General features: G+C 40.4%; 2 protein-coding genes across 2 annotated transcripts; both read right to left on the bottom strand.

Annotated features, from left to right (window-relative positions):
- Nucleotides 1–1991: 1991 nt before the first annotated feature.
- Nucleotides 1992–17118, bottom strand: mmp14b (matrix metallopeptidase 14b (membrane-inserted)). The gene is made up of 10 exons (XM_024273333.2): nt 15870–17118; nt 7459–7607; nt 7268–7393; nt 6874–7181; nt 6469–6630; nt 5098–5258; nt 4883–5021; nt 4637–4787; nt 3636–3751; nt 1992–3549 (listed from the first exon to the last, which is right to left on the bottom strand). Exons 1-10 carry the CDS (start codon nt 15966–15968, stop codon nt 3119–3121), a joined length of 1842 nt encoding a protein of 613 aa, XP_024129101.1. The 5' UTR covers nt 15969–17118; the 3' UTR covers nt 1992–3118.
- An 835-nt stretch (nt 17119–17953) lies between these two features.
- On the bottom strand, nt 17954–25871 carry sall2 (spalt-like transcription factor 2). The gene is made up of 3 exons (XM_024273332.1): nt 25710–25871; nt 19455–23170; nt 17954–19170 (listed from the first exon to the last, which is right to left on the bottom strand). Exons 2-3 carry the CDS (start codon nt 22932–22934, stop codon nt 18865–18867), a joined length of 3786 nt encoding a protein of 1261 aa, XP_024129100.1. The 5' UTR covers nt 22935–23170; nt 25710–25871; the 3' UTR covers nt 17954–18864.

Consider the following 25871-nt stretch of genomic DNA (forward strand, 5'->3'; position numbering starts at 1 on the left):
GTACAAAACAATGTGAACACTTAAAGAGCAGCTGAGAAGTGAGGATTTTATGCAGACTTCATGCAAAAAAAGGCATCAAATACAGAGTTTGTTGGGTTGTAGGGGTGTTTTTTTGTTGCTTTTTGCTAGTTTCTTTCTCTTTTTCTGTTATATGATTTCTACTACTGCAATTCCACATTAAATCCCTCCTCCTCTGAAGGTGGTTGTCAATATAAATTAAAATTCTCCAAAAATACCTGAATGTTAAAACACCCTCAATATGTTGTGGAGCTTTAGACTCTTCATCAAGGATTTCCAACAGTCAGTTCTGTTATGTCTGTATGGGAAAACAGTTCTAAAGAATGTTTGCAACTCAAGGTGGAATTCATGCCAATGAGGGTTAAAGCAGCACTGGAGGCAAAAAAAGGAAAAAAAATCTACGATATTTGTAGACTTTTTTTAGACAAAATTTCCTATTGTAGAGTTTTATTTTGAAAAAGTAGATTTTCAGACACTGGAAGCTTAAAAATTACAACTTTAGCCCCGTTTGGACAGGTCAGTGAAAGTATTGTCTAATTTAAACCGTGTTGGGGACGACTGTACTAGAGGACCAATAAAGAAGTTATTCAGAGTTTTATCCTCAGGATAAAAATAAATAAATAAATAAATTAATTAATTAATAAAACTTTTGCATTTTATTTTTTGCTTAGGGCCCCAAACTGCTAAGTCTGCAACTTCTTATAGGTAAATGCACAATAAGTATTGTTCTTAAAATAAAAAAACAAACTAGGAAATTTGTATTTCTGCTCAATTTTAAAAAAAATCTACAAGCAAATCCTACTATGAGTGAAATTGTGTTTTATTTGAACTTAAAAAATTCAAATTTGATTAGAAATTGGACGACTGTGCTCCTAGCAGTGCTACAGGGTTAAAGGGGCTGTGGTCTTTTGTTGGGCTTTAGGGGGAAAAAAAGAAGTGACACATTTTGCAGACAGTGAAGGAAAAGTTCTCCGGTTACACACCGAGAAGAGAAAAGAGAGGACTGTGGGGAGGAATTGTGCTGAAGCGATTCGTTTTTCTTCGCTCTGCAGAGTCAGCTGGGAAGAACAAAAAGACAGTGACCCGCAGCTAAACGCTTCGCAGGTCTGCAGGCCGCAGGGCCGAGATAATGACTGTGCTCAACAAAAATTCCAAAAAACTTTTTCCAACACAAAAAACCAAAATGGATCCAAACAAACTCCCATCCCCCCTTTTTTTCTCAATGCTGCGTCCTGCTGTGTGTCTGGCTCACATGATGCAGTTGGAATTCCAGATGTTAGTCATGGAATTCTGCTCCATCTCTGGCCTCCAAGTGGGGCTTTTGCTCCCCCCTAAAAACCTCGTGACTTCTTTTCTCAGCTGCAACTCTTAAAAACACAAGACAAAACCCTTTTCCTGCTAATGGAGTGTTTTTGAAAGGGAGCATGTGGTCTAATCATGTCACATCATAGAGGCGTTGACGCCCACCCGTACAGTTATTTACAGCTAATCTCATTTCTGGATGCTAACTCTGCTTTGACAGATGTTATTAGGGAGGAAAAAGAGATGATTAAGTTTGTTGTTTGGTCTTTTACAGCCCAAAAAACAGTCCAACTACAGAATTTATGGTTTTGTACTCACAGTTTGTCAAACCTCAAATCCATGTTTTGATTTTTAACGACAAGAATATTGCATTGTAATTATAGTTCTCACACGTTCAGTCACACCAGAGAACACGCTTAAGGTTTACAGTTTATATTTCTTTTCCTGCTGTGCAGAAACGGCGTCGTACGACTATCCTCCTCATCCCTGTTTCTACTTAAGCTTTGGACGCCGTCTGCATTTTCCGACCCAGTTTGAAGCGTGCCAGATTCTGAGCCCCGGTAATGCAGAGTGGTGCGGTTGGGGAACAAGTAACCTGGAGGTCCAGGGAAATTGGGGAAGCCCAGATGGAAAAAGAGTGGAATAGCAAGGGAAAATCAGAGTACAGAAAGCCTTTTTTAAATTGCTTTATTCTTGTAGGAAAAGCATAAAACGTGCACACAAAAAAAGGATTATCATTATTATCATCATTTTTAGTATTATTGTCATTGTTGAACTGCCTGATTGTCCCTTGATTAAATGAAAATGACAGAGTCCTTTGAAGATCATCAGTTTTATTTTCACTTTAGATTGATTCAAGGTTTCCAAAAATTAAAGCAAACAACAACAAAAAAAAAGTAATCAAGTTTCAAGAAACCATTATCCCAGTTCACTGTTCCCACAAATATAAAATTAAGGCCACTTTTATATGTCTCTGTCCAGCAGGACTTTTAATGACATTGTATAAAAAAATGCAACAACAACAATAATAGTATCAAACATAATACTAATGACAACATCATTTTTGACACCAAAAAAGTGTGAAAAAGGAAAAGACACAGTTGTGTTTATTGCTCTGATAGGAGTGCATCTCGGGTTTCATAAGGTTGTTTCCCTTTTATGGTCCAAACTGGCTCCAACATTCAGCTTTACTGGAAGATTGGGAAACATGGTGACTTTGCAGTTTACATGTTTGTGAGTGTTTGAGTTAGTGAGGACGAAAGTTCAGCAAAACAGTCTGACTCTGCAATGTCTTCAGACATGAATCAGAAATTCACTTAACAATTGCTTTAAAAAAAACAACAATAAAAAAAAGAGACATTGAAAAAGGCTAAAACAAACAGCAAGGAGCTGGCGTCAGTTACCACAGGAGAGGAGGCCAAAAAGGGAGAGGAAAAAAAAGTGGCTGACAGAGAGTTAATGACAGGTTTTGTAATTAAGTTTAACACTTTTCCAGCTTCCTTGGTCTTTTCCTCGTCTCCTGCTCCCTCATCAGGGCGTTTCCCTCACGTTTTCCTCTCTTCCCTTCCTACTAGGGGTGTAACGATTAACCGATGTAATTGATGAATCGATTCATAGTCCTACGATAGATCAATCTGTATGAGGCAAGTTGCTAAAATCATTGAAGTTTTGGCTAAAGATGTCCTGGATTGATTTAAAGTCGAATCGGATCCTTCAAAATGAACGATACCACAAAGTATGATATGAATTGAATCGTCAAAATGTGTCGCTACACCCCTGTTCCACCCTTCACTTCCGTCTATACCTTGTCTAGTAGGGATCTCTGGCAATACAGGAGTCGACGTGGCGTGCCATATCGGCGGAAAAACAACAACACCGCTAACGTGGCGATGACGCACACCAACAGGAATAACGGTAGGACTACGACCGCCGCTCCGCTGCCCGGACTGGTCTCGATGATCGTCACATCCACATCAGCCACCGTCTCTGTGTCCCTCTCCTTCTCCCTTTCTCTTTCTCTGTCTCTGTCTCGAGTTCTGTCGCTGTCTTCCCGGTCCTTCTCCCTCGTCTTGTCCTTGTCGTGTCCCCCTCTTCCCCCATCAGTCTTGGGGTCTTCGTTGGGGCAGCCCATCCAGTCACGAAGAGCTGACTTGGGGTATCCGGGCTCCACGCGCATCACCTGGCTGTTGTACTTCCAGTACTTGTTGTTTTTGTAAAAATATGTGTATGCTAAAAGACGGAAAAGAGAATCGTGAAAAAAACAAAAAACAAAAAACTTTAAAGTGTTTGTTGAGATGCCAGAATGAAAATGTTACCCTGATCTTTGCTCATGAAGGCTGCCTTGATGTTTTCAGGTACCCCCTGCCACATACTGATGGGTTTGGGATACTCCTCATCAACACTTCTGGATCCTTCATTAAAGCGATAGTACCTGAAAGAATGACAGCAAAAGGTAAAGCTATGCAGAGTAAAAAAAATAAACAAAAGGCTTATCTGGAAGTACAATTTGATACTTGACGATAAAAAACATCCTAAACAGACTACAAGGACTTGATCTTGAACTGATTTTTTACATTTTATTTATTTTTCACTGAGTTTCCTAACGAGTCTCCTAGTGGTGACATTGTGATATGACGTGGTTACTAGTGTGTTAGATTTAAACTTGCCTCAACCTGGAAGTGTGATGGATTTTTCATTGGTTAAAATACAAAAATGCATACAACTGTATTTTTTTTCAACAAAACCAATCCTAGCAACTATGGAAAAATGATTTCAAGAGCTGAACTTAATTCTCTAACCACCAGCTCTAGAGCAAATATGTTATTTAAAAAGAAATGGTTGTGTGCATATCTTGGTTGGGTAGTTAAACAGTTAAAATTCCCTTTTAAGAACTTTTTTCTGTCAAAAAAGTTGCAGAAATAAATGGAGATTTACTGTGACTGTGACTTTTAAACCAGAAATGATTAATTACTTTTTATTTCTACCACAATTTTTACAATTTGCTGTAAAACAAAGCCTAACAATAATGGGAGCAGTACTTAAAGTGAGCAACTGTTAGGGTTTGCACTAAATAATAATAAACTATTGCTTTTTTAAACAGTGACAACTGTAGGTTAAATACTCATTAAAGTCCCCCCAAAGTTTATTTTTCATTCTTGAATAAGAAGCAGTGCTATGACTTGTAGTTTGGGATTTGGTGCACGTCTGAACTTTTACCATTCTAGTTGTGGGATTTTCCCTGGAATCTTATAAAACGCAGCACAGTTTGGGTTTGTTCTTCAACATGCAACAACCACAAAGAAAACTGATGACTAACTTGTTCCCTCGGAAGAAAAACGTCTGTCCGTTGAGGGTGTAGTAGAGAGCAGCATCTATGCGATCCTCTGGAAGTCCGGAGCCCATTTCCGACAGCTTTTTGGGGTAACCAGAGTCTAGAAGAGATTCACTGAAGACCCAGTATCGGTCACCTGTGTGAAAGAGATTGGAAATAGTATAATGATAAGTAGTAAACTGGAAAGTGTGTAATGTTTTTACTAAAGTGGTCAAGCTAAAGCAAATTTACCTTTAAAAAAGACAAATTTGCCATCTTCCCTTTCAAAAGCAGCATTAATATGAGTGGGCAGCCCCCTCCAAAAGTGACCAATAGGCATAGGGTATCCGTCCAACACGCGGTTGTTCCGCACTCGCCAGAACCAATTCTCCTGCGAGGAGGGTTTATAAAAACAAACATTAAAATCCAGGCGCACTGAGTGAATCAGAGTGGAACGGTGGCTTTACCTTAAACACAAACATTTCTCCTCTGAAGATGCCGATGGTGTCAAAGTGCCCATCGCAGATGTTGGGGCCAAAGCGAGGCTTGTCGGGTGAGTAGGTGGGCTGAGGGTCCAGGTCGGGAGTTTGTGGCGTTACGGGTGGAGGTGGAAAGTCTGACCCAGAGCCTGTGTGAAGGCAGATATATTGGATGTTGTGGAACTTCAAAAAAAGAAAAGTTTCCTTAAAAATTACACAGAAGCCAATTTAAGATTTTCCATAAAAAAATGATAGAAGGGAAAAATCCCTGAGATCTGTGTCATGGATTAACCTGATTTGGAAGGTTGAATGGGAAATAAGTTAAATTAGTTTTTGTTTTTATTATTATCTAAAGAATTATAAGAATAAATTAGAATCTGAGATTAAAAAGATAAATAAAAAGTACTAAGATTTGTCAGAAGCCCTTAGAATTAATGTAAAAGTCTAAAAAAAAGTCTGATAATAATAATTAGTTAAACGTTAATGCATTAATTAATACACTTAGAAATGCATTAAAGTGTTTTTAACACTTTAATTTATAGTTAATTAATTTTTTATTGTATTTTTATTATTAATTAAATAACATTAAAATAGGAAACCTTTTGATAAAATTTTACAAAGTAATTTGATTAAACTGCATTCATACCAAAAAAGTTTTTTTTTTCAAAAGGAAGATATAAGAATTTTGATATTAATAAAGTTTACATACCAAAATTTAAGTCATATTTTTTTTACTTACAATGTCCGTAAAGGTTTTAAAAAGTCAAACTCTTAAAATGCAGGTGAGTTGTCTTGAGAAAATTTTAAAATATATAGCAACAAAGTAAAAAAAATATCTAGACCAATTCAATGTTAAGGAGATTTTAATTTTTAATTTTAAATAAAGCTCCACTTTTTCTCAAAAATCTGGGATCTAAATAAAGTTATGATGGAAAAAAGTAAACGTTCAGAGATAAAATTCTGAAATTTAAGATCAGATGCACAGTTTTGAAATTGTGATTCAATTTATGAGAAAATTTTGATAAAAATTAAGCTTGCTAAAAAAAAGCTTGACTTTTAAGAAAAACAAATCTGTCACCCATCCCACAATTCTGTTATTTCAGGGGCCATCACTTTTTTGACAGCAGAATTATGATTTATCATATTTTAGAAAATGTATTTACAATTGTTTATCCTAACTTTTAAATCCTAAAAGTTTCTTTTAGACTAATAAAGGGTTAAAAACTATACATCAAGACCATTTCAACAGATGGGAAATCATTTAATATCAAGAACTATTGAAGGTTGATTAGCTCCAAACCTCTACCAGTGTCAAACAGAACCAGGTTTTTTGGATAAATGCCACTATATTCAGCATACCATAAATTTGCTGGATGCCTCTGCGATCATCTTCAGGAAGTTGGAAGTTTTCCGTGTCCATCCACTGATAGAAGGGAGCCATGATGGCAGAGGGGTCATTGGAGTGCTCCAGACCCAGCGCATGCCCAAGTTCATGCACCGCTACAAGGAAGACGTCATTACCTGAAAAGACAAATCCCTGTTTTAGTAGCTAATTCTGAGTAAAAAATATAAAACTATCTAAAGCTTTTGGAAGGATGAAGTCTGTACATTTCTGTGGCTGATACATCTTCAAACATACACACTTTTACAGTCATGTACAGCCTGGATTAGGAGAAACGAGGCTGGACCAGATTATGCTTGACGACTTTTTTCAAACATCTAAGCTCTCTGAGAGTCATCAGAGTTCAGGAAACAGGAACTCACCGGACAGATCTTTGTTTCCTATCGTCCACGGCTCAGCTGCATCAAAATGGGTGTCTCCCCCGATCCCGTCGCTGGGAAAATAGGCGTGTGCCAGAAAACCGCCCTCACCATCAAACGGGCTGCTGTCGCCATGGAAACCCTCCGCAAAAAAGATCATGATGTCGGCAAACTTCTCCACCTTATCTCGTATGTAGCTGTATGGGATCTCCCGGAAGCGAAGTGGTGTGACTCTCTCCCAAACTTTGAAGGCCCTCCTGATGGCCTGGTGGGTCTCGTACTCGCCCACCTTCGGGGTGTAGTTCTGTATGCTAAAACAAACAAACAAAAAAATACGATCCACTCAACTTTCACATTAACGTGGAGTTCAATCATTGTGCACTGTTTGTTGACTTACGAGAAGGTGATGTCTTTCTTGTGCCACTTCAGAGCTTGGTAGGCGTAGCGCTTCCTCCTCCGTAGGTTGCTCTTCAGCTCAGCACCAAACTTATCCGGCACGCCACAGCGTGGTCGCTTCATGGCCCTGCCAAACAAAAACATGTCTCAACAACTTGTACGTGCAACAACTTGAGTTTTTATTACACTCACTCAATGGTGTTGTCGTCGAAGGTGCCGGTAACCGTGAGGCCGTAGAACTTCTGCATGGTGGCGATGGCAGAGGAGATGGACTGGGGGGAGCGGAGGGCGTGGGTCCTCAAATCTCCAGGAGGCAGGTAGCCGTACTGTTGAAGCCACGACTGCAGGGCAAGGCGAAAAAGGTGGACAAATTGTTTAAAGGTCCTTTTTACGGTAAATAAAAATGTTTAAAGCTTTGTTTTGTTGATTCAGTCAGGTGAAGAAGCTGTTACCACAGTGGCCTTGTGGTAGAGTGTTTTCCCTGAGACAAGAGGGTTGTGGGTTCAAATCCATAGTCATGTCATACATTAAAAATGGGAATATAGTTGTAGTGGGAATTTTAACTGGTTGGATTGGGTGAATAAACCACCAAATGGTTCCTGACCGCAGGTGTGTCTGTAGCTCACCCCTAACCCCAAGAGAAAGGTTCATTGACTGTATAAGCCAGAGTGATGTCACCCATTCAAAAAGCCTTACTTATGGCCCCTATAAAATCAAACTAATTTTTTCTATGATACGGATGCCGCCATTTGGACCCAGACGAGGTTAGAAGTTGGTCTGAGTCAATGTTTCTATGGTAACCACTGTCGCCAATCAGGAGAGAGTTTCTTGGAAACACACCCCTTTCACTGAACATGGCTCTGGAAAATCTGTCAATCAAACGTTTGAAGTGGGGGCCAGCGGACACCACATGCTTTTATTTCAGCATTTGATTCGGCAGTTCATAACTTAAAAAAATTCAATGATTAAAAATTAGAATTAGCAAAAACATGTTAATAAAGATATTCTGAGACTGACTGAGTAATAGCTGTTTATTTATCAATGAAGTCTATGGGATTTTGGCTTCTTGGAACCAGAGGGTACTTCCTATTTGGAACGCAAAGGGGGAGGGGTCACTCTGTCCAGTTCTCTATATACAGTCAACTAACTTTGCCTTAAGAACAAACATCTGCAAGAAAAAATCAAGTTTGATGTATGTTCTGTCCAGCTGCTTCAAAGACTGACAATCAAAGAAAACTTTTATCTAACGCATTTCTATGCTTGAGTGTTTTGTAGTCTTAATGAGTAATATCTGGCATGTTTCCATCGAATGACTGAACTTAAATGCTGTTCAACCATCAAAGACGCTCCAGTGGGCATGAAGACTTCAGCTGATTCAACAAACATTTAAACAAACAAGGACTTCATGTTTTAACAAAAACCTGATGTCAACAGTTTTGTGTTTTTTAGTTTACGTTCGGTGCTATGACTAAGTCAGAAAGACATTTTTCTTAAATGTCGAAGTCTCCTTTGGCTCCTTTGGCCTCGACGAAAGCTTGACCTGACTTTCCCCTTAAACCCATTTCACCACAGTACAGCTTTGAAATGTGGACGGCCGCCAGCCGCACTTCTCCCACACAGCTTCTCTTAAACCTGTTCATTTCTGACTAAAAAATAACACTGAGGCTTCAGGGAAGACAGTGAAACCCGAGACCACTTTGATATTCTGCTATACACAGCCACTTTGTCAGCTGTTCCAGCACTTTTTTCTTTAATTGTGGTTTATACACACTTTGTGCTCAGCTGAGCTGTTTCCTGTTTGGGCGTGGTGTCTGCTCATGTTTGGACCTAACAGAAATCAATTGGACCTGTGATTTTGTTTATATAGTTTGGAATCTATATGTTCCTAAAAGGTGATAGGGAAAGAAACTAAGTAAAGAAAGAGGGCGGAGATTGCACAAATCAATGTCTCACCTTCATGTTTTTACCTGATCCCTCCACCCCATTCTCTTCTTGTTTACTCAGCTTCCCAAGAAAAACCCAGCATCTTCAGGGTGCTCATTCATGGGAAGCCACACCCTGACCGACCCAAATGCTAACACTGCATAATGCAAAACACTTGTTTTCCCTTCTTTGTTTCCCTGCTTGACTGTTTTAGACCCTCGTGAGCGTGCCAAGGATGCTCGTCCGGTCTGGAGCTTTGGCAGGAAGATAAAAGAAGCTTTGCGGGCCCTTGATGGCCCCTTGACCTCTCCCTGTCTGTCCGTCTTGGAGAGACATGGAGCTTCTGTGTTAAGACTTCATCCCTGAATGAAGCCTTTCTGGTTCTGACTCAGCAGACACAGAAAGACTCTCTGTCTGCCACATGAGCGGGAAAGAGCAAAGACGGATTAATCCAGATTATGTGACATCATAATAAGCATTATCCTTTGTTCTAATAAATGGGTTTAGATGCATCTTATCTTGAAGCTAAACTATAAATAATTGCGGAGACTTTTAAAACCCTGGTTGTAGTAGATTGTGAGCCTTATTCTTTTCCTTCACACATTCACAGTTTTCTTTCCCACAGAATCCCACTTTTGCACTCGGCTTAGTCAAAAGAGGGCTGTTTTAAATGACAGGGAGCTCTTGTTTCTGCTTCTACACCTCGGACTCGGTTCCCGCAGGTGACTTGACAAAGTCTCATTCAGCGTCACACACTACTATTTTTGACCACACTAATGGGCTCGTAAGTAAGACTACGGCAGGAAGAGGAAGCGGTCAGTATTCTCAGTGGGATAAGGACTGACAGAGTCATAGTTGTTTGATGTGGAGGGGTGTTGAACACAGCTCTGACACATACTCCAGCAGAGACCCATAGTTCCATTTTTTGGGATTTGTGATTTCAGTTTTCTGTTGAATTTTTGGTTTTTATCTCCTCCATTGAATGACATTCCTGTCAGTCTGTTTTTCATTTGACAGTTTTCTCGTTAACTTTCTTCCGCTGCGACAGCAGAGTTTCTTTTTGTAATAATAACTTTCTACAAACATGGACAAAACTGTCAGGTCATGTGATCAGCATTGAGACAATTTGAAGACAATTTAAGCACTGTGGCAATCGCCAATTTCAGAAAATAGAAAAATATTTAGAAAAAAAACAAATCTGACAGTTGTAAGGCAGAGGACTTAAATGCCTATACCACACATTATGATGTTCATTCCTCACTATAAACAACCCCAAAGTGGTATTTTAACCCGTTCACACATTTCTAAGTATTCCTCTAAACAAAACACCCCCCCAGGCTAACACAAATACCCAATTAGCTAGCAGTCATCAGCCGCTAGCTCAACCACTCAGATACCAGTGATCAGCCGCTAGCTTTGCTGTTCATCTAGCGGTGCTCAACTGCTAGCTTTGCCACCTAGCTTTGCCACTTAGCAATCGGTGCTCAGCTGCTAGCTTAACCACTCAGCTAACAGTGATCAGCCGCTAGTTTTGCTGTCCATCTAGTGGTGCTCAGCTGCTAGCTTTGCCGCTCAGCTAGTGGTGCTCAGCCCCGGCCATCGCTGCAACCAGTTTAGCAATTGCCGGGGCTACTAAAGGTAGATATTTGGTATTCACTTCAATTTTTGCAAAAGTTTGGGTGCTGTTTGTTTTTCTGTGCGAAATAAAGACACGATGCTGAAACCTTCTCTAGGATGACGTCATGAAAGTGAAGTCACAAGGAGCAAAAGGCAGAGCAAAGATTGTCTTACTTCCGGGTATGAAAAAAACTTCACGAAATTAACTCATATTTCCTAATCAATTTATACTTTAGTGTGACAAAGGTAATGAATGATCATATGGATATAGTTGACTCTGAAAGAGTTACAGGTCCTTTAAATGGAACTTATCAAATGTAAAAAAATATGATATAATACCCTGATTTATAAGAATTCATACCCACTGGAGTTATGGATTAAATCTAGTCATAGAGGTGATAAATGATGTGTCAGAACCAGAGTGTAGGAATGTTTTTGTTGTGAAGTCTGGTTCTTTTACACTGGAGTGAACTGAGCCAACAAAGAGGATCTGACTTTGGCTTTTATTTATTTATTTATTTTTTTTTTTTGACTACCTTAAGGAGAAAATTCAGATTTCAACCACTGACTGTACATGAGAACTGCACTGACTCTGAATAGGAAGTACAAGCCAGTTCCAAGAAGCCAAAATCCCATAGACTTCTACGGAGAAAAAAAAGCTGTCATTTTTTTTTGCCAGAATAACCATTCTTGCTCTGTTACTTTTTTTTAGCAAGTTTTTGCTAAACCTATTCTTTTGGGATAATTTTGAGCAGTGGTTAGCGCTCTTGCTTCATAGGCCCTGATTCAAGTCCTGGCTGGGGGACCTGAGACAGAACCACCAACTGGACCTTTCTGTGTGGAGTTTGCATGTTCTCCCCGGGGACTCCGGCTTCCTCCCACCATCCAAAAACATGGCCCAATGAAAGTATGTGGTTTCATGTTTGAAGTGTTTGATTGACAGATTCTCCTGAGCCCACTTTAAGTGGAAGGGGTATGGACAATTCCAACAAAATTACTGCCAATCACTGCTTACTGATGACATTTGGTTCCAACTTGGCATAAACATTAAATGCTACATCGTCTAATTTATCACTGAAAATTGTTGATCAATAATGTAGGGTTTAACAGATTAAATTGATAGTCAATAGATTTGCTTGATTCTGTTGATATCTTTTTCAATATTTAAGGTGTGAACTTCTCTGCTTTTTGGTTTCTTGCTGCACAAAGTCATATAAGCTGGTTGTTAAAAAAAAAAAAGTGACTTTAAAGTGAGGCATTAAAGCATTCAGTGAGAACAGTTTTTGGAATCCAATCCAGGAACCAGTTCAAAAGCAGTGATGTAGGTTTATGTTTAATGGAAGATTTGCAAGAATCAAACAGTGGTCGCTATGGTTGTTGCTAGGCAGAGCGCTAATTTTGCATGAGATGAGAAAAGGAGACGAGGGGATAGCGACTCAGTTGTTCCATTTGTAAAAAGCCAATGGAAAGAAACTGTGATGGGAGTCCAACTGGATATACAGCGAACACACAGAGCTGCTCACTGCACAGAAACTTATGCTGCATGGGAAGCTGATGTGTTTCATGTAAAGTTAACAAGTATTTTGTCCTCAAATGTTTTTAGAAATTGAAAAATCCTTTCATACTTTATTAGCTCAAGTTGTGCATCTAACTTGCCGGTAAATCACATACTGTAAATCCCAGCTGCTCTCTATTACAACCTCTTTTTCTGCCAGTAATAATCCAACCAGGTGACACAAGAGGGGAAAAGCTCAAGTCTCTGCCAGTGTAATATGAGCAATGAGTAAGCTGTAGGCAAATTTGGGTGGCGGAATTTAGCTAAAGAAGAAAGAAAGAACAGGAAATAAGGTAATGACTTTAAGTAGAGCTTTATTTTCTGTAACACTTCCATCCTCCCACTGGGAAGTTGCTCTCATGCCACCCACAGATCAACACCAGACACACTTCCTTCCTTTTTTCCTTTTAGTCAAATGACAAAAAAAAAAATGCCCACGATGGTGCAAGAGTGAACTTGTTAGGTTTTTATTTTGGACATGATGGTATCATGTATTTGACATTCTGTTCTTTTCAGCACAAATGGCTTCTTCCCCTTAGGCTTATCGTTCCCAGAAACTACAACAATGTCCTCCTTTTTTCCTCCCAGATTCATCTCTTCATGGTCATCTATCATCTGGTGGTGAGAATGACCTCAGCTTGTGGGCATTTTCTTATTGACAGAGATGGTTTTAAGCACCAGGTGGACGTTGACACATCGGAGGAGGATGTGCATTTTTCCCTACATTTCCCATCTGTGCCATAGACCACACTTCATTTTCAGTGTAGTTTATGGCACCCGCTGATGGACTTTGGATGATCTAATTTCCTTTAAACTCGTCAGAATCTGAACTGTTGGGTTGAGTGAAAGACTTGTGTCATCTAAAGTCACATGGTAACAAAGAAAAACTATTTTAAAAATGTTGATTTTATCATTTTCCTGTCACTTATGCTGAGATGAAAAATCTTATTTCCTCTTTTATCAATGTGTGAAATTTCTATTTTTGTTTTTTCCACAAATTCGAAGCATTTTTTCAATTCTGGTGTTCATCTTTTTAAACTTCTGCTTTTGGCATCTAAGATTGACCAACATGATCAATCTTAGCTGAGCATGGTCAATCTCATTTGTATTTATAAGTAGTGATAAATTCAACAGAGCAATGAAATTGTGCTTTAATTGTTGGTTTTCTCAGTTAAATTGACCAAATATATATATATATATATATATATATATATATATATATATATATATATATTTGTTCCGTCTTGCACCACCGTGGGCAAATGTATATTTAAGATGTTTTTAACCTTTTTGATAAAATGCACAAATCTTGTATAAAGTATGATACGTTTGGGGATTTGTTAAATTTTTGGTCAAAACAATTTCTGTTTAAGATGTACAAACATTGAGATGTTTTTTCAGGAAAAAAGCTCCTAAGTTACCCACTGTCTCAAATTTGATCCACACTCTTTTAACATGGTGTAACGGTATTATAAACCCTTAATTATTAAAAGTTGTAGCATTCCTTCAATACAGAAAGTGGTTATTAAAAAAAAAAGAATAACTACAAATAAGTTCTTCTCACCATAAAGTTGAAATTTAACTAAGCCTTTCGCGCCAAAGATTTTCATTGAGGCAGCCATTTTGAAATGAACAAGTAAAGCCTTTTCTACTGCCCCTAGTGGAATGATGAGGAACTACAGGGCAGAAAACTTGGATCAAATACACAAGGAGTTTAAAGTAAAGCTTTGGGTATGCTAATGAGATAGTGGGGTAAAAAATGCATGTATCCAATAGGGGTTTATATTGGGAAGAATCTGTCAATACGATACATATATGTCTCGATCACAATATATTCCAAGACTGTACCAGAACAACACCCCTTTTTTGTTAAATAGTATGACTTAGAAAAAACTTAGTCAAACTAAGTAGTACATGTCTCATAACATGACTGAACCAATGAGACTGAACATTGAGCAAAAGCTGGTTCCTGTGAGATCTTAGTGTCGTTGTGCGGTGAAGAGCAAATCAAAGTGTGCTGTGCTGCCAACTAGTGGTCGGAGGTTTTGGTGGAAAACAAAATATGCGCTGAAGGATGCTCACAAATCTTGTCAGCATTTTAAGTTGATACAAGTTTTGCCAAATGAAATATTGCAATCTATCATTAAATCGATTTTCCCTGCACTCTTAGAATCCAATACAATACAAATGGGGTTAAATAAAAACAGTTTAACCCTCATGTTATGGGGTCTAAATGACCCCACCCTTATTTTGATGTGTGATCCCTCCCATGACAAAGACAGACAGGATTTGCCAGAGACACCAATGAAGATAAAAAATCCGTGAAAAAAAGGTTCAGCTGCGCTGTCTTGTGGGGTCCAGATGACCCTACTTTTAATATAAACATGCCTGGGATAGCACAAGAGTTAAATCAGAAAATGACGTTTCCTCAGTTTTTTGCTGCATATTAATTTGAGCAGAAACTATATGTAAAAGTCAATTTTTTAATGAAAAAACACACTTTTATTTGAGAGGACAAAGAGCTTTGATGAAATATGAAGTTGTGGGTTTCTCCGTTTACATCTTATTTTTGCGCCTTGAATTCTCCAGCCAAATGTAGGTCAATAGAGTAATTCAACTCCATTTTTTTCCACTGGCACAGCTGCATTTATAACTTTGCGCAGGCAGGACGCAGGGATCAGAGAGAAGTGTGGCGCCAATACACAGCAGAATCTGTGTTCTTTGCGTCTCTAACACGAAGACGCACGGGATTGACGGCACACATATGCACATAGGGATCCTGAAGGAAGCAGGTGTGCAGCATCAAAAGTCACTTCCTTGCATTGACCCAGCTTCCTTCCCTGCAGGAGGCTCAAGGAGAATCCAATCTAACAAATTTGGTTTGATGAGTTGTGCGTTTTTGGCACAGATGGGCGCATTTAGATGCCTCTAACGTTCACCCCCTCCATCCCCTACTGCTCAACAGATGTAAGCAATTATCTCCCCATCCCTCTGAGCTGCATTTATCCTATCTCTCAGCCCATTCATCCATAAAAGCTTGCCCCCGTCTCTGCCGCAACCGCAGAACAATCAAATGCATTTCGTCACTCCCTTGTAATTCTTTCTTTCTTGATTTTTCTTCTTCTGTTGCTCTGCATCTCCCTGCCACCTCAGCATTTCTGTATTTTTACGAGTGCCATCATCATCATGGGCTTTTTCCTTTAACCTCGGGTCAAAGCGCTTTCTTTCCGCCCCGCGTGCGCTTTTACGCATCAGTCAGGAGGCAGTAACTGGAGCCACAAAACCAGGATGTAATTAGAAGCAAATCTGTTCAATAATTTAATATTTAATGTAGATTAATTTGGCTCATAAATTTCACAGTAAAAGCTTGCATGATCAAATATGGTTTTAATAAATGTATCTGTTTTATTTTCTTTTTAGTTTCCCCCTCTATAAATCACATCTGCCACATTTGTCATGATAAAGTCTGCAAGCTTATAGATCATTGGCCCCTGAACGCATCCCTCACCTCCGGCTTGATCTGCAGCTCCCCGGCTCCGTGCGCCCTCAGCGCAAACGCCGCCACCGCCAGCGGCAGCAGCAGGCGGACCGATAGCTTTGGCTCCATCAGTTCACTCGCAAAAAACTGTCCAAAACTTGGCAGAAGTCTTTTTTAAAAAGCTGGGACTGAAGTTTTATTTGTTGTCAGAACATAATATGTCACCAACTGATTCCCGGAATCTTGTTTTCGGCGCTTGGCGCAAACGTGGCCTTCAGAAAGTCACGCGTCTTGGCGGAGTTTATTTAATCCACTTGATGTTTTGGTCCACTCTTTGCATTCTTCTGGCGTTTGAGAGAATACGGGCTGTTTGTAGGAGGCAGGAAGTTGATAGGAGGGGTGGGTGAGCTTTGAGTTGCAAGCTTCCGATGTTTTTTTAGTGTCCAAAATCTGCCTGAGCTTCGCTCCAGATGTTGCAGCCCACTGTTCCCACGGATCGATCGAAGCTTCTCCTGTCCTCCTTGGTCTGCTCCCCTCTTTCCCCTCTCTTCCTCTGCAGACGTGGTACCGCGATCCTCCGTGGAGATCTTTAGCTGGAAAGAGTTGGCTCCTCCTGGATCAGCCCGCCTCTCCTGGAAAGCTGGGCTCAACTTGATGACCCATCAGGCTTGGCCCTCTTCCATAGGACCATAAATACCTTCATTCTGCTTAAAAAGCAGAACTATTTGGCGTCAACAAAAATGTAAACTTCAACAAAAAGTTAGAAAGGACATTTTAAAATTCATTTTGGTTAATTTATTTTCACTGACATGTTTATAAAACCTTAATAAGTTAGCCAGTTTATTAGGTCACAAACTGTTTTTTCAATCATTTTTTCCAAGATCTTTTAATTTTTCTTTTTTTTTCTTTTTGGCTATAGATTGTTGATAATCAGCATTGTTATACAAGGAGAAATAGCGCCCTCTAGTGCAAGGCGCTGTCATGTAAAGTTGAACTGCAAAATGTGTACAAGGTCTTCATAGACCTACTTAAGGGTTGTTTTATTTAAGCAATAAAGGGGAAAACCCACTTCTGAAATTATTTTCCTCTTGGATGCAGATTCTAATAAAAATATTTTTATATTGGAATACAAATGTCCAACTTTGCATGATTCACTTGTATGTTTCACAGTTCAATGGTAAATGTTAGATTTTTGAATTAGAAAAAATAAACTTCTGGATGTCCTATTGTGTGATTAAAAATGATATATTTTTAAATCAATGATGTAGATCTTTGTGCTCTCACTTGCAATTATTCAATTATAATAATATTCATTTAAAAATGTTTATTCTGAATGGATGAGAGGCTATAGTCTGCCTTTGGTCACTCGATAGAATCAGTTTTTATAGCCTTAGTAGCAATTTTTGTTTTTATGATCTATACAAGTTGCTTGGAATGTTTTAAGTGCAATATCAAAATCTTCAGTGAAAGTCTATAAGAGTTTAAGGCTATATAGGCATTAATTTCATATTTAGTACACACATTTCTGATTTATTTAAAAGCTATTGAACGCATCTTGGTATGTTTTCTGCCCTGTACTGCATTATCATTCCACTAGAGGCAGTAGAAGGGCTTCCCCTGCTCCTTTCAAAATGGCTGCCTCCATAAAATCTTTAGACAGGAAGTTTAATCACCAGAACTTTGTAGTGAGAATGACTCATTTATTGTTATTCATTTTTTAAAATGACAACTTTTTGTATTGAAGAATGTAAAATTTGTTGATAATCATTTCTTTATAAAACACCATGTTAAAATGTTGGGATCAAATTTGAGACAGTAGATAAATAAGCTTCTTTTTTTTGCAAACTCAAGTCAAAATTTGGCAGCTTCAACTAACATTGTTGTGAGCAAAAAACGTACCAAATCACCCAACATATCACAATTAAAAATATTAGTGAACCCTTTTTGTGGATTTCATCGGAGGGTTTAAAACATCCTAATACCAAAAACAATTGATTTTTTGGCAATTCTTTGATGTAGTTGGCTTCATATTGTATAGGATTGCCAATAAAAGGCTCAATTACTGCAAATTAAAAAAAAAAAACTAAATTAAACAGGTTTGAAAATGACAGAAATAGTTCTTTTCCTCCAAAGTGCTTTTTAATATGTAGATACTGAACTACAGGTTATAACAGACACACATTGATAGATATCCATCAACTGAAAAGTTTAGTAAATCTAGTCAGTTTTAAGGTGATTTTGTTACCACTGAACTACACAACAACAATAACCTTCACGAAGCGGAGGGGCAAGAGTCACATGGACCAAGCCCTCAGTGGACTCACAAACACTGCAGTTGTGCTTCTGTTTGACAGTACAAGACCGTGAAGAGCAGGCCAACATGACACAAGTGGTTTTCAGAATTGCAAGATGAGGATAAAAGACGTGAAGTCCCAAACAGTTACACATTCATATTGCTCACTGTGATATTATAGAGCAAAATTGGAAACTTCCCACTTATTAACCTTAAGTCTGTATAAAGAACCTTCTTGATTTGGATTAGATTACAGTTAGTAAATACTAAAGTTATGCATCTTGTTTTTTAAGAAAAAAACTCCTTTGGTGCCATTCTGAACAAGAACTACAACAACACTAATAGCAACTACATCCAAAACGATGACAAAAAATTAGTTTAACTAGTTGTATTAGTGTACAATGACTTTTATTATTTGATCTAGGTTTATTGGTGAACCTAGACTAACAGTGGATGACGTCCCGTTTAATTAAGTCATATTTTTTCCTCTCATAAATCCAGAAATAAAGTGATTCTATCGAGTATGTATTTGATGCATTATAAACTTCACTTTGTATGTTTTTGAACACAACAAGACCAAACGGATAGACTCACAACTTTTACATACAAACATATTACTCTGATTATTAAACTGACAGGCCACCTGGAACATGTTAGGGAAGCAGCACGATACAAATGTCCATCCAGCTGTGCTAAAACATGATTAAAAACATTGTAAAATGTTTAAGCCCATCAGGTCATTACGCCAGGGGACTCTTCTCCGTCCTCCCCTGAGGCTCTTGGATCTTGGAGAGTTGGTTTTGACAGCCGTGTGGATTCATTTTCATCCTGGCTACCAGCTTTTGGGTCATCAGCTGGCTCAGAAGGGGTGTTGAGGAAAGCTTGATACTGGTTCCAAAAGCCTGCAGAGCTCCTGGTGGCTGGAATGTTTAAGGTCGTCGCTGATGACGAGGGGGGTGGCTGGTTGGAGGAGGTTCGGCTGCTTCTGGCTTTCGGACGTGTTGCTTTCGTCACCAAACCATGATGCTTCATGTGGCCCTAGGAATAAAAAAAAAGTATATTATCAAGAGTTAGAATAAAAAGGAACACGTACAATAACTTTTAAGATCACACTAGAACAGATGTGATATCTGCTTTTCAAAAACAATCTTTGATTGTTTTTCAGCAAATTTCTCAAAAATTTCAAGCTACATTTCAAGCTACATTTAAAGGTATCCTCAGCATTTTAACTTAATTTTCACACAAACTCTGCGGCAACTGCGTTTATCTAACCAACATTTCAAAATGTATTAAAACTCTACATCAAAGAATTGTTCTCTAACCTTTAGCCCACTCCGACTGGCGTACTCTTTCCCACATTCAGCGCAGCAGTAGGTCTTTTTCTCAGGGCGGGAAATTGGAGATGGAAGGGTTGGAGCAAGGCTCATTGGCACAGAAGACTCGAGAGTTTTGCTGGAAACAGTTCTGCTTCTTTTACTGCCTTCCCCTTGATCTTCCTTCTCTAATGAACCAAAGGTAAAGCTCTGTCGTGTCTCTCTTACAGAGGTGTCTGATGTCTGAATTTCAGACTTCATCTCAGCTGCTGAGAGGTCCACCTTCTCGTCGGAGGTTGTCATGTCAGTGTCTTCATCTATCACATTTGCTGGACCTTTTTCGGATATTCCAGGCTGAGAAGACTTATTCATTTCTTCTCTCGCAGGTTCTGGAGATTGGGGTCTTGATGATACTGAGTTTGAGTCCAATGCACTGGCATCAGTTTTGTCTTGGTCTATTGTGAGGTTGGGGGGGGCATTGGCACAAGTATAACTGAAAGGATCACCAAGAGAAGGTGTGCTTTGAAAGTCCTCCAAGTTTGGTTTGGAGCAAAGGAAGTCGTTTAAAGTTAAAGGTGGTTCATGTTCTGTGAAGTCCACAAGAGTAGATGATTCTGTGCCTTTGGGGATGTCAGAGGGTAGTGGTGAAGTATCAGAAACTGGGACACTGACTGAAGCCTTTTGTTGAATTTCGTGGTCTTCACCAGTTGATGATGCTTGATTTGTTGACTGAGAAGCAGGCAAAGATGTACTAGCACAAAGGATTGGGGGATCTTCAGTGTCTGGTGGAGGAGTTTGAGTTGTGGGATTCATGAATGGGTCAGGGCTGAGATTAGTTGGTGGGATTTGATGGGGACTTGAGGATGGAGACTGACTTACACCTTTCTCAGGGGCTTCATTGCTGCTAGAGACTTGAACTGATCCAGCTGCCAAAATTTGAAGTTGTGAACTTGGAGTTGGACTTTTAGATTTACTAGCTTGTGGAGGGGTTGTGCTTAAAGCAACACTTGAGTCAGCTGATGGGGACTTAGACTGCACCATTGATTTATGACTAAATTCAACAGTTACTTCAGATTCAGCATCCTCTGCACCATCTGGAGGCAACTGTCCACCAAGATGCATGCGTATGTGGTGCTGAAGAACAAGGGCATTGGTGAACTTACGCTGACACAGTGGGCAAGAGTTCTGAGCACGAACATTGGGTGGTCGGGCATGGTGGGTGGCCAGGTGTGACCTTAGGCTGCCTTTGGTGGAGAAAGATCGTCCACATATTTTGCACGGAAAAGGACGTTCTCCAAGGTGTGTGGCTTGGTGCAGCCGTAGTGCTCTTGGGCAGCTCAGCACCCGCAAACATACCCCACATTGATTGGTTTTCAGGTTACTTGGATCTCTGACGCCTAAGGATGATGGCATGCCCCCCATAACCGAACTTGCTCCATTGGCACCCATTCCAAGAGCAGCAACCATCTCACGGGTGAAGTGTGAAACGGAAGTGGTAACCAGGTTGGAAGATGGGGATGCCATCACATAGGTGTTAGAGGTGCTAGCATTTGTGAAACAACTGTTGGCGGTACTTGTCGATGAGGTAGAGGTACTGCTTGACAAAATCTCCAGTATGGAAGTCGGTGTGGAGGAGGAAGCCCATAGGGAAGATGTTTGTGGACAAGTCTTCTCTAATTTCTCCACCAATTTTTGCAGCTTAGATGTTTCAGACGTTGGGGTAGCAAGAGTGGATGGAAGTGAAGATGAAGTGGAAGTGGTGGGAATACCTGGGACTTTGGGAAAGGAGGAAATGGGAATGGGATGTTGCGAAGAAGTATTTTGGTGAGAACCTGCAGTGGTGGGTAGGTGTGTGCGCAACAAGCTCAATGCTGGATGGTTGTACAGGGATGAGTGTGCAGCCTGAGTAGCAGAGGAAGTACCGGTAGATGGAAACAGAAGCTTTGGTAGGTGGGCTAGCTGAGAATAAACTGCTGGGGACAGTATTGGTGCGAGTGGGGGAGTGTTTTCATCAAAGTGTTGCTCTTTGGCACCTTTGAAGAACCCAGTGAGGGTGGAAAATGAAGTTAAGGAAGGGTCTGAAAGAAGGGAAGGAGCTGTAGAAGAGATAGAAGAGGAAGACGAGGTGGATGAATGAGATGCACAGGAGGCAACAGAGGCTGCAGCAGCAACAGCAGCAGCTCTGTTGAGCTGCAGGAGAGAGTGGGAAATCAGTGCCAGATCCACACTAGGAGGGAGAGGTAGAGTAGAGGGTGTCGTTCCTCCAGAACTTCCCAGAGAAAGTCCACTGCTAATACCTCTTGCCTCCAAATTATCTCCAGATGGTTCATCCTCCACCCTACTTTTTCTCTTCCTCTGTGTAAAGTTAATGCCACTGGTGCTGCTACAACTGCTCATTAACTGTTGCATGTCTGATCCACCAGTTGCTCCAAGTGCTACCCCGAACAAAGATGGAGGCAGGAGAGAAAGTGACAGCTCTGGATTTTGTTCACGATGGCGAAGAAAGTGAACCTTCAGGTTGCCCCGTGTGGTGAAACGACTCTGACACACCGGACACTGGTATGGTCTTTCACCTGTGTGTGAGCGGAGGTGTATCTGCAGAGCAGAATCACTGCTGAACATTTTTCCACAAAAGCGGCAGGTATGGTGGAGACGACCAGCGGAACTGGAGTCTCCTCCGCCAGAACCAGACTGCAAAGCATGTTGAGAGTTAGGCATGTTTACTGGAGTACGAATGGATGGGTTCAGACAAGACGGATCACTCTTCCCGCTTACTGTGTTGGTATTAGAGGATTTTTCATGAAGATAGCGATTGGGGAGAGCTAAAGACAGTGCAAGGGGGTAGATTGAGGAAGACATTGCTGAAGAGGAAGAGGTAAAGGTAGGGGAGCATTGAGAATTCTCCCACAGACAACCATGAGTGCCTGTAGAGGCTCCTGTTCTTTCAACCTGCGATTTGTGAGGTTGCAGGATCTGGGATAAAGAAGAGCTTGTGGGTTGTGTGGGTTTGTTGGCTGTCTGGGAAGGAAGCAGAGAAGACAAACTTGCTGGTAGAGGGGTGACTGACGTGGACGGCTGAGTTGCAGCTGTCTGACTTGTGGGGCTAGATGACCTTTTTCTACCTTCGAGACAGAGTTGAGACAGGGGAGAGGGAAGATGCTGGGATGTTGTCTCCGTGCCACAGGATGCTTCACCAAGGCGTAGCACCTGTCTACATATCTCCTCTGTGATCTGCATTTGGTGGATCTGCCGTTGCTGGAGAACCCGAAGCTCCTCGAGGATCAAGGCGATACTCAGTTGGGTCCTTACAGGTGCAGCCGAGGCAGATGTCACGCCTGGGCTTGGGGTTGGAGTAACAGGACTTGGGGGACCCTCTGGCACCCGACTGGGGCTGCCAGGTTGCGGTGGAGGACATAGGGAGGCTGATGATGAGGAGGAGGAAGAAGAAGTATTGGTGGTGGCTGACAGCCCCAATTTGGGAGAAGCCATCAACGAAGAGTAGATAAAAGCTCTTGCACTGCGACCAGACTGTTCCAACGCAGGTGAGTGTTGCTATTGTAGAAAGACTAAAGGGGTAGTGAGGCCAGAAGAAAGAGAAGGCTGTACTTTTTTTGAAGGGGTTTTGGTTGGGCGATCATGTTAGAAAAACTCTTTGAGTGAAAACGGATGTCTGAGAGCAACTGGAAACAAGTGGAGCTTCACTGCCAAGTGGTCATCAGAGGAAACTGAAAAATAACAATCACAATTCAGACAGAATAATTAATTAAATATATAATAACAAAGTTAATGATGATCAAGGGGTGTGTATGTATGCTCACACACTCCAACCTGACACTGATCTAAAAAAACACAAAGTTCAACCACAGGGAGCCTACCTCGTTTCCAAGACAACATGTCCAAGACAAATGACATTTGTCCCTGCCCCATGATGAAAGAAGATGCTTTCTTAGATATTCTATCATCTTGGTAAAGTCTTTCATTAGTTCAGCCTCTGGCACCTCAAGGATTAGGTCCTGGCATGGGACCTGATAGTGTCCAGCTGCCTGACAGATGTGATTGTAAATTCACTAAAGTTACATTCCTGATGTAGTTTAAATCCAGGCAGATGCTAAACAGACAGAAACACAATATGTTCGTGTACAAGCGACTATATGACACACTTTCTGGTACACACTGCCACATACACATTTCTTTAGAGGCATTAACGCTTCAGTGGCTGACAACAAAGCTTAAATGGGACAAAGGAATCTAATGCAGTTCCTCTAAAGAGTTTCCTTTTCCTTGCTCTTGTCGTACCCTCACCAGCTCTTGGATTTGCAGCTTCATGAATTTACAATGCACTTTGTAAGCTGCACTTCTCTGACGACATGCAATGGGTCTATATTCTGCGTCGTTTGTTCTTTGGATCTCAAAACTTAATGTTTTGGGAAATTTCAAATTGATATTTTACAACTGTTGTTGCTATAGGGTTTATTTTAAAAGCCAAGGGGGTCAAGCTCATGACATGCTGGGGTTGTTTCTGATAACAAGCCTGAAGGATGGGCTTGTCAATTTTAACCTGCAACTCTAAACATGTCTACCTATGATAAATTCCCACCTTGATCATCTTTTAATCTGTTATAAAAGCTTTCCAAGTGGTCTTTTAGTTATGATAATGCCGTTTTTAGGCAAAACTATTTTTTAAATGTCATTTTCAAGGACATAGTTTCTGCAAGATGGCAGAAGTCATTAGAAATTTACCTGAGTTGTGTTAGATTTGAGTATGCCCTTCCCCACTTCCCATCATCCATGTATTTACACACTCACTAGCTCACAGCCTCGCACCTCCAACCTAACATTACGGGTGCATCAAAGATGGCGGGCATAGCCGTACAGTTTTGAGCCAGATATACATGGATCTAGTCATCAACAAGTGAATACTTTAGAATGGAGAAGCAGGAAGCCTGAGACCCACCCAACGTAGTTTCTACATCACAGTTATGCGTTTTCCAAACTGCATTCTTTTGTCTGCTCCTGATTTACAACGATTTGAATAAAGAAATATATTTTTTAGCTTAATTTTTGCTAATTTATGTCTTACACTTTGAGAACAATGCCACAAGAACATGTTAAAAACACCAAAAACAAACAATTTTCATTGGAGTGGGTCTTTGAAATGAATTATTTTATGAATTATAAAAGGAAAATACTTTCAACAAGTCTCTTTCTCTTTCACATACAGACACTCCCTTGTTCGTCCACTAGGGTAGACTACTTTACATTCAAATGGCGAGTGAACACCCAGGCTTTAGAGCAAAGAGTCTGCAGCCCCTGGTGCACCAGTATAGTCAACAGCTATGTCTGATTGGGATTTCAACTCACTAAAACTCTGCAAAAGCATATACCAGAAAGTCTAAAATAAAATCCAGTTGGGAGTCTTAGTATTTTATTGATAATCCAGGGTTTATTTATTTATTTTTTTAACACAGGCTTGGTGGTTGGGGAGCTGACAAACTGAGTTAACAATGGCGTGATGGGAGCACAGCTGAGTGATCACCATCCTCTCACTCACAAGGCCTCTGACTGGAGGCACAATGCTGCCTTTTTCCTCCCCTCATCCTGGCTGCTTACACCACGTGGAGGGGAGAAAAGGTAGTGAAAGAAAGACAAAAAAATAATTTATCAGCATCCTGTCATCCCTCCCCCTCCTCTTTGCATCTCTGTGGGTTGGGGGAGAATAATAAAACGCTTTGTTATATGCAAAATAACATAAAATAATAAATACATATGATTTAATTATTTAGGAAGTTGTTTTTAATGATTTTATTCAAGCAAAAAAATGTAAAAAATACAAACATTAATAAATGAAAATGATTGGAATATTGTATTCCTAACTACTCGCCTAGTTTTTTTTTTATATAAATCTTTATTAGTAAGAAGGATAAACAGACATTTTTGAGTAAAACGCCAACACAAGGCGTTCGTATTTGCAGAGCCATCTTGTCAAATTGATCGCCCGCACGGTTCCTGTGCGTTTGTTTAAAGCGATCTTCACAAATTAGCGCGGAAAAAGCCGGCCGTGCTATGCTATGCGCGTCCCCGCTACTGTACAGCAACCTGTTGCTGGCCATGCGCGCTCCCACATCATAACAAGTTATGATTCATAAAAAAGAGTCTCCTCCGGCAGAAAAAGGAGAGAAAACAGCCCCGGATGTGCATTTCCACCACAGGCCGCTCGTCGCCCGCGCGGGCACGGAACCACGGAATGAAAAAAAATCAACTTACCGTGTTCGAATCGCTGGACTTTTTTATTTTTGTATTAGCTTTTGGCACTGATGTGTAATATCAGGTACAGGAAGGAAGGGGGCGGTTGGAGGGCTTTCCGTGCTCGGTTCGGATCTCTCAATCGGGACCTGGCTGCTGCATTTGCTCCGTCGGGGATGCGCA

The sequence above is a fragment of the Oryzias melastigma genome, linkage group LG17 (assembly GCF_002922805.2).
Source record: "Oryzias melastigma strain HK-1 linkage group LG17, ASM292280v2, whole genome shotgun sequence".
NCBI classification, from domain to species: Eukaryota; Metazoa; Chordata; class Actinopteri; order Beloniformes; family Adrianichthyidae; genus Oryzias; species Oryzias melastigma.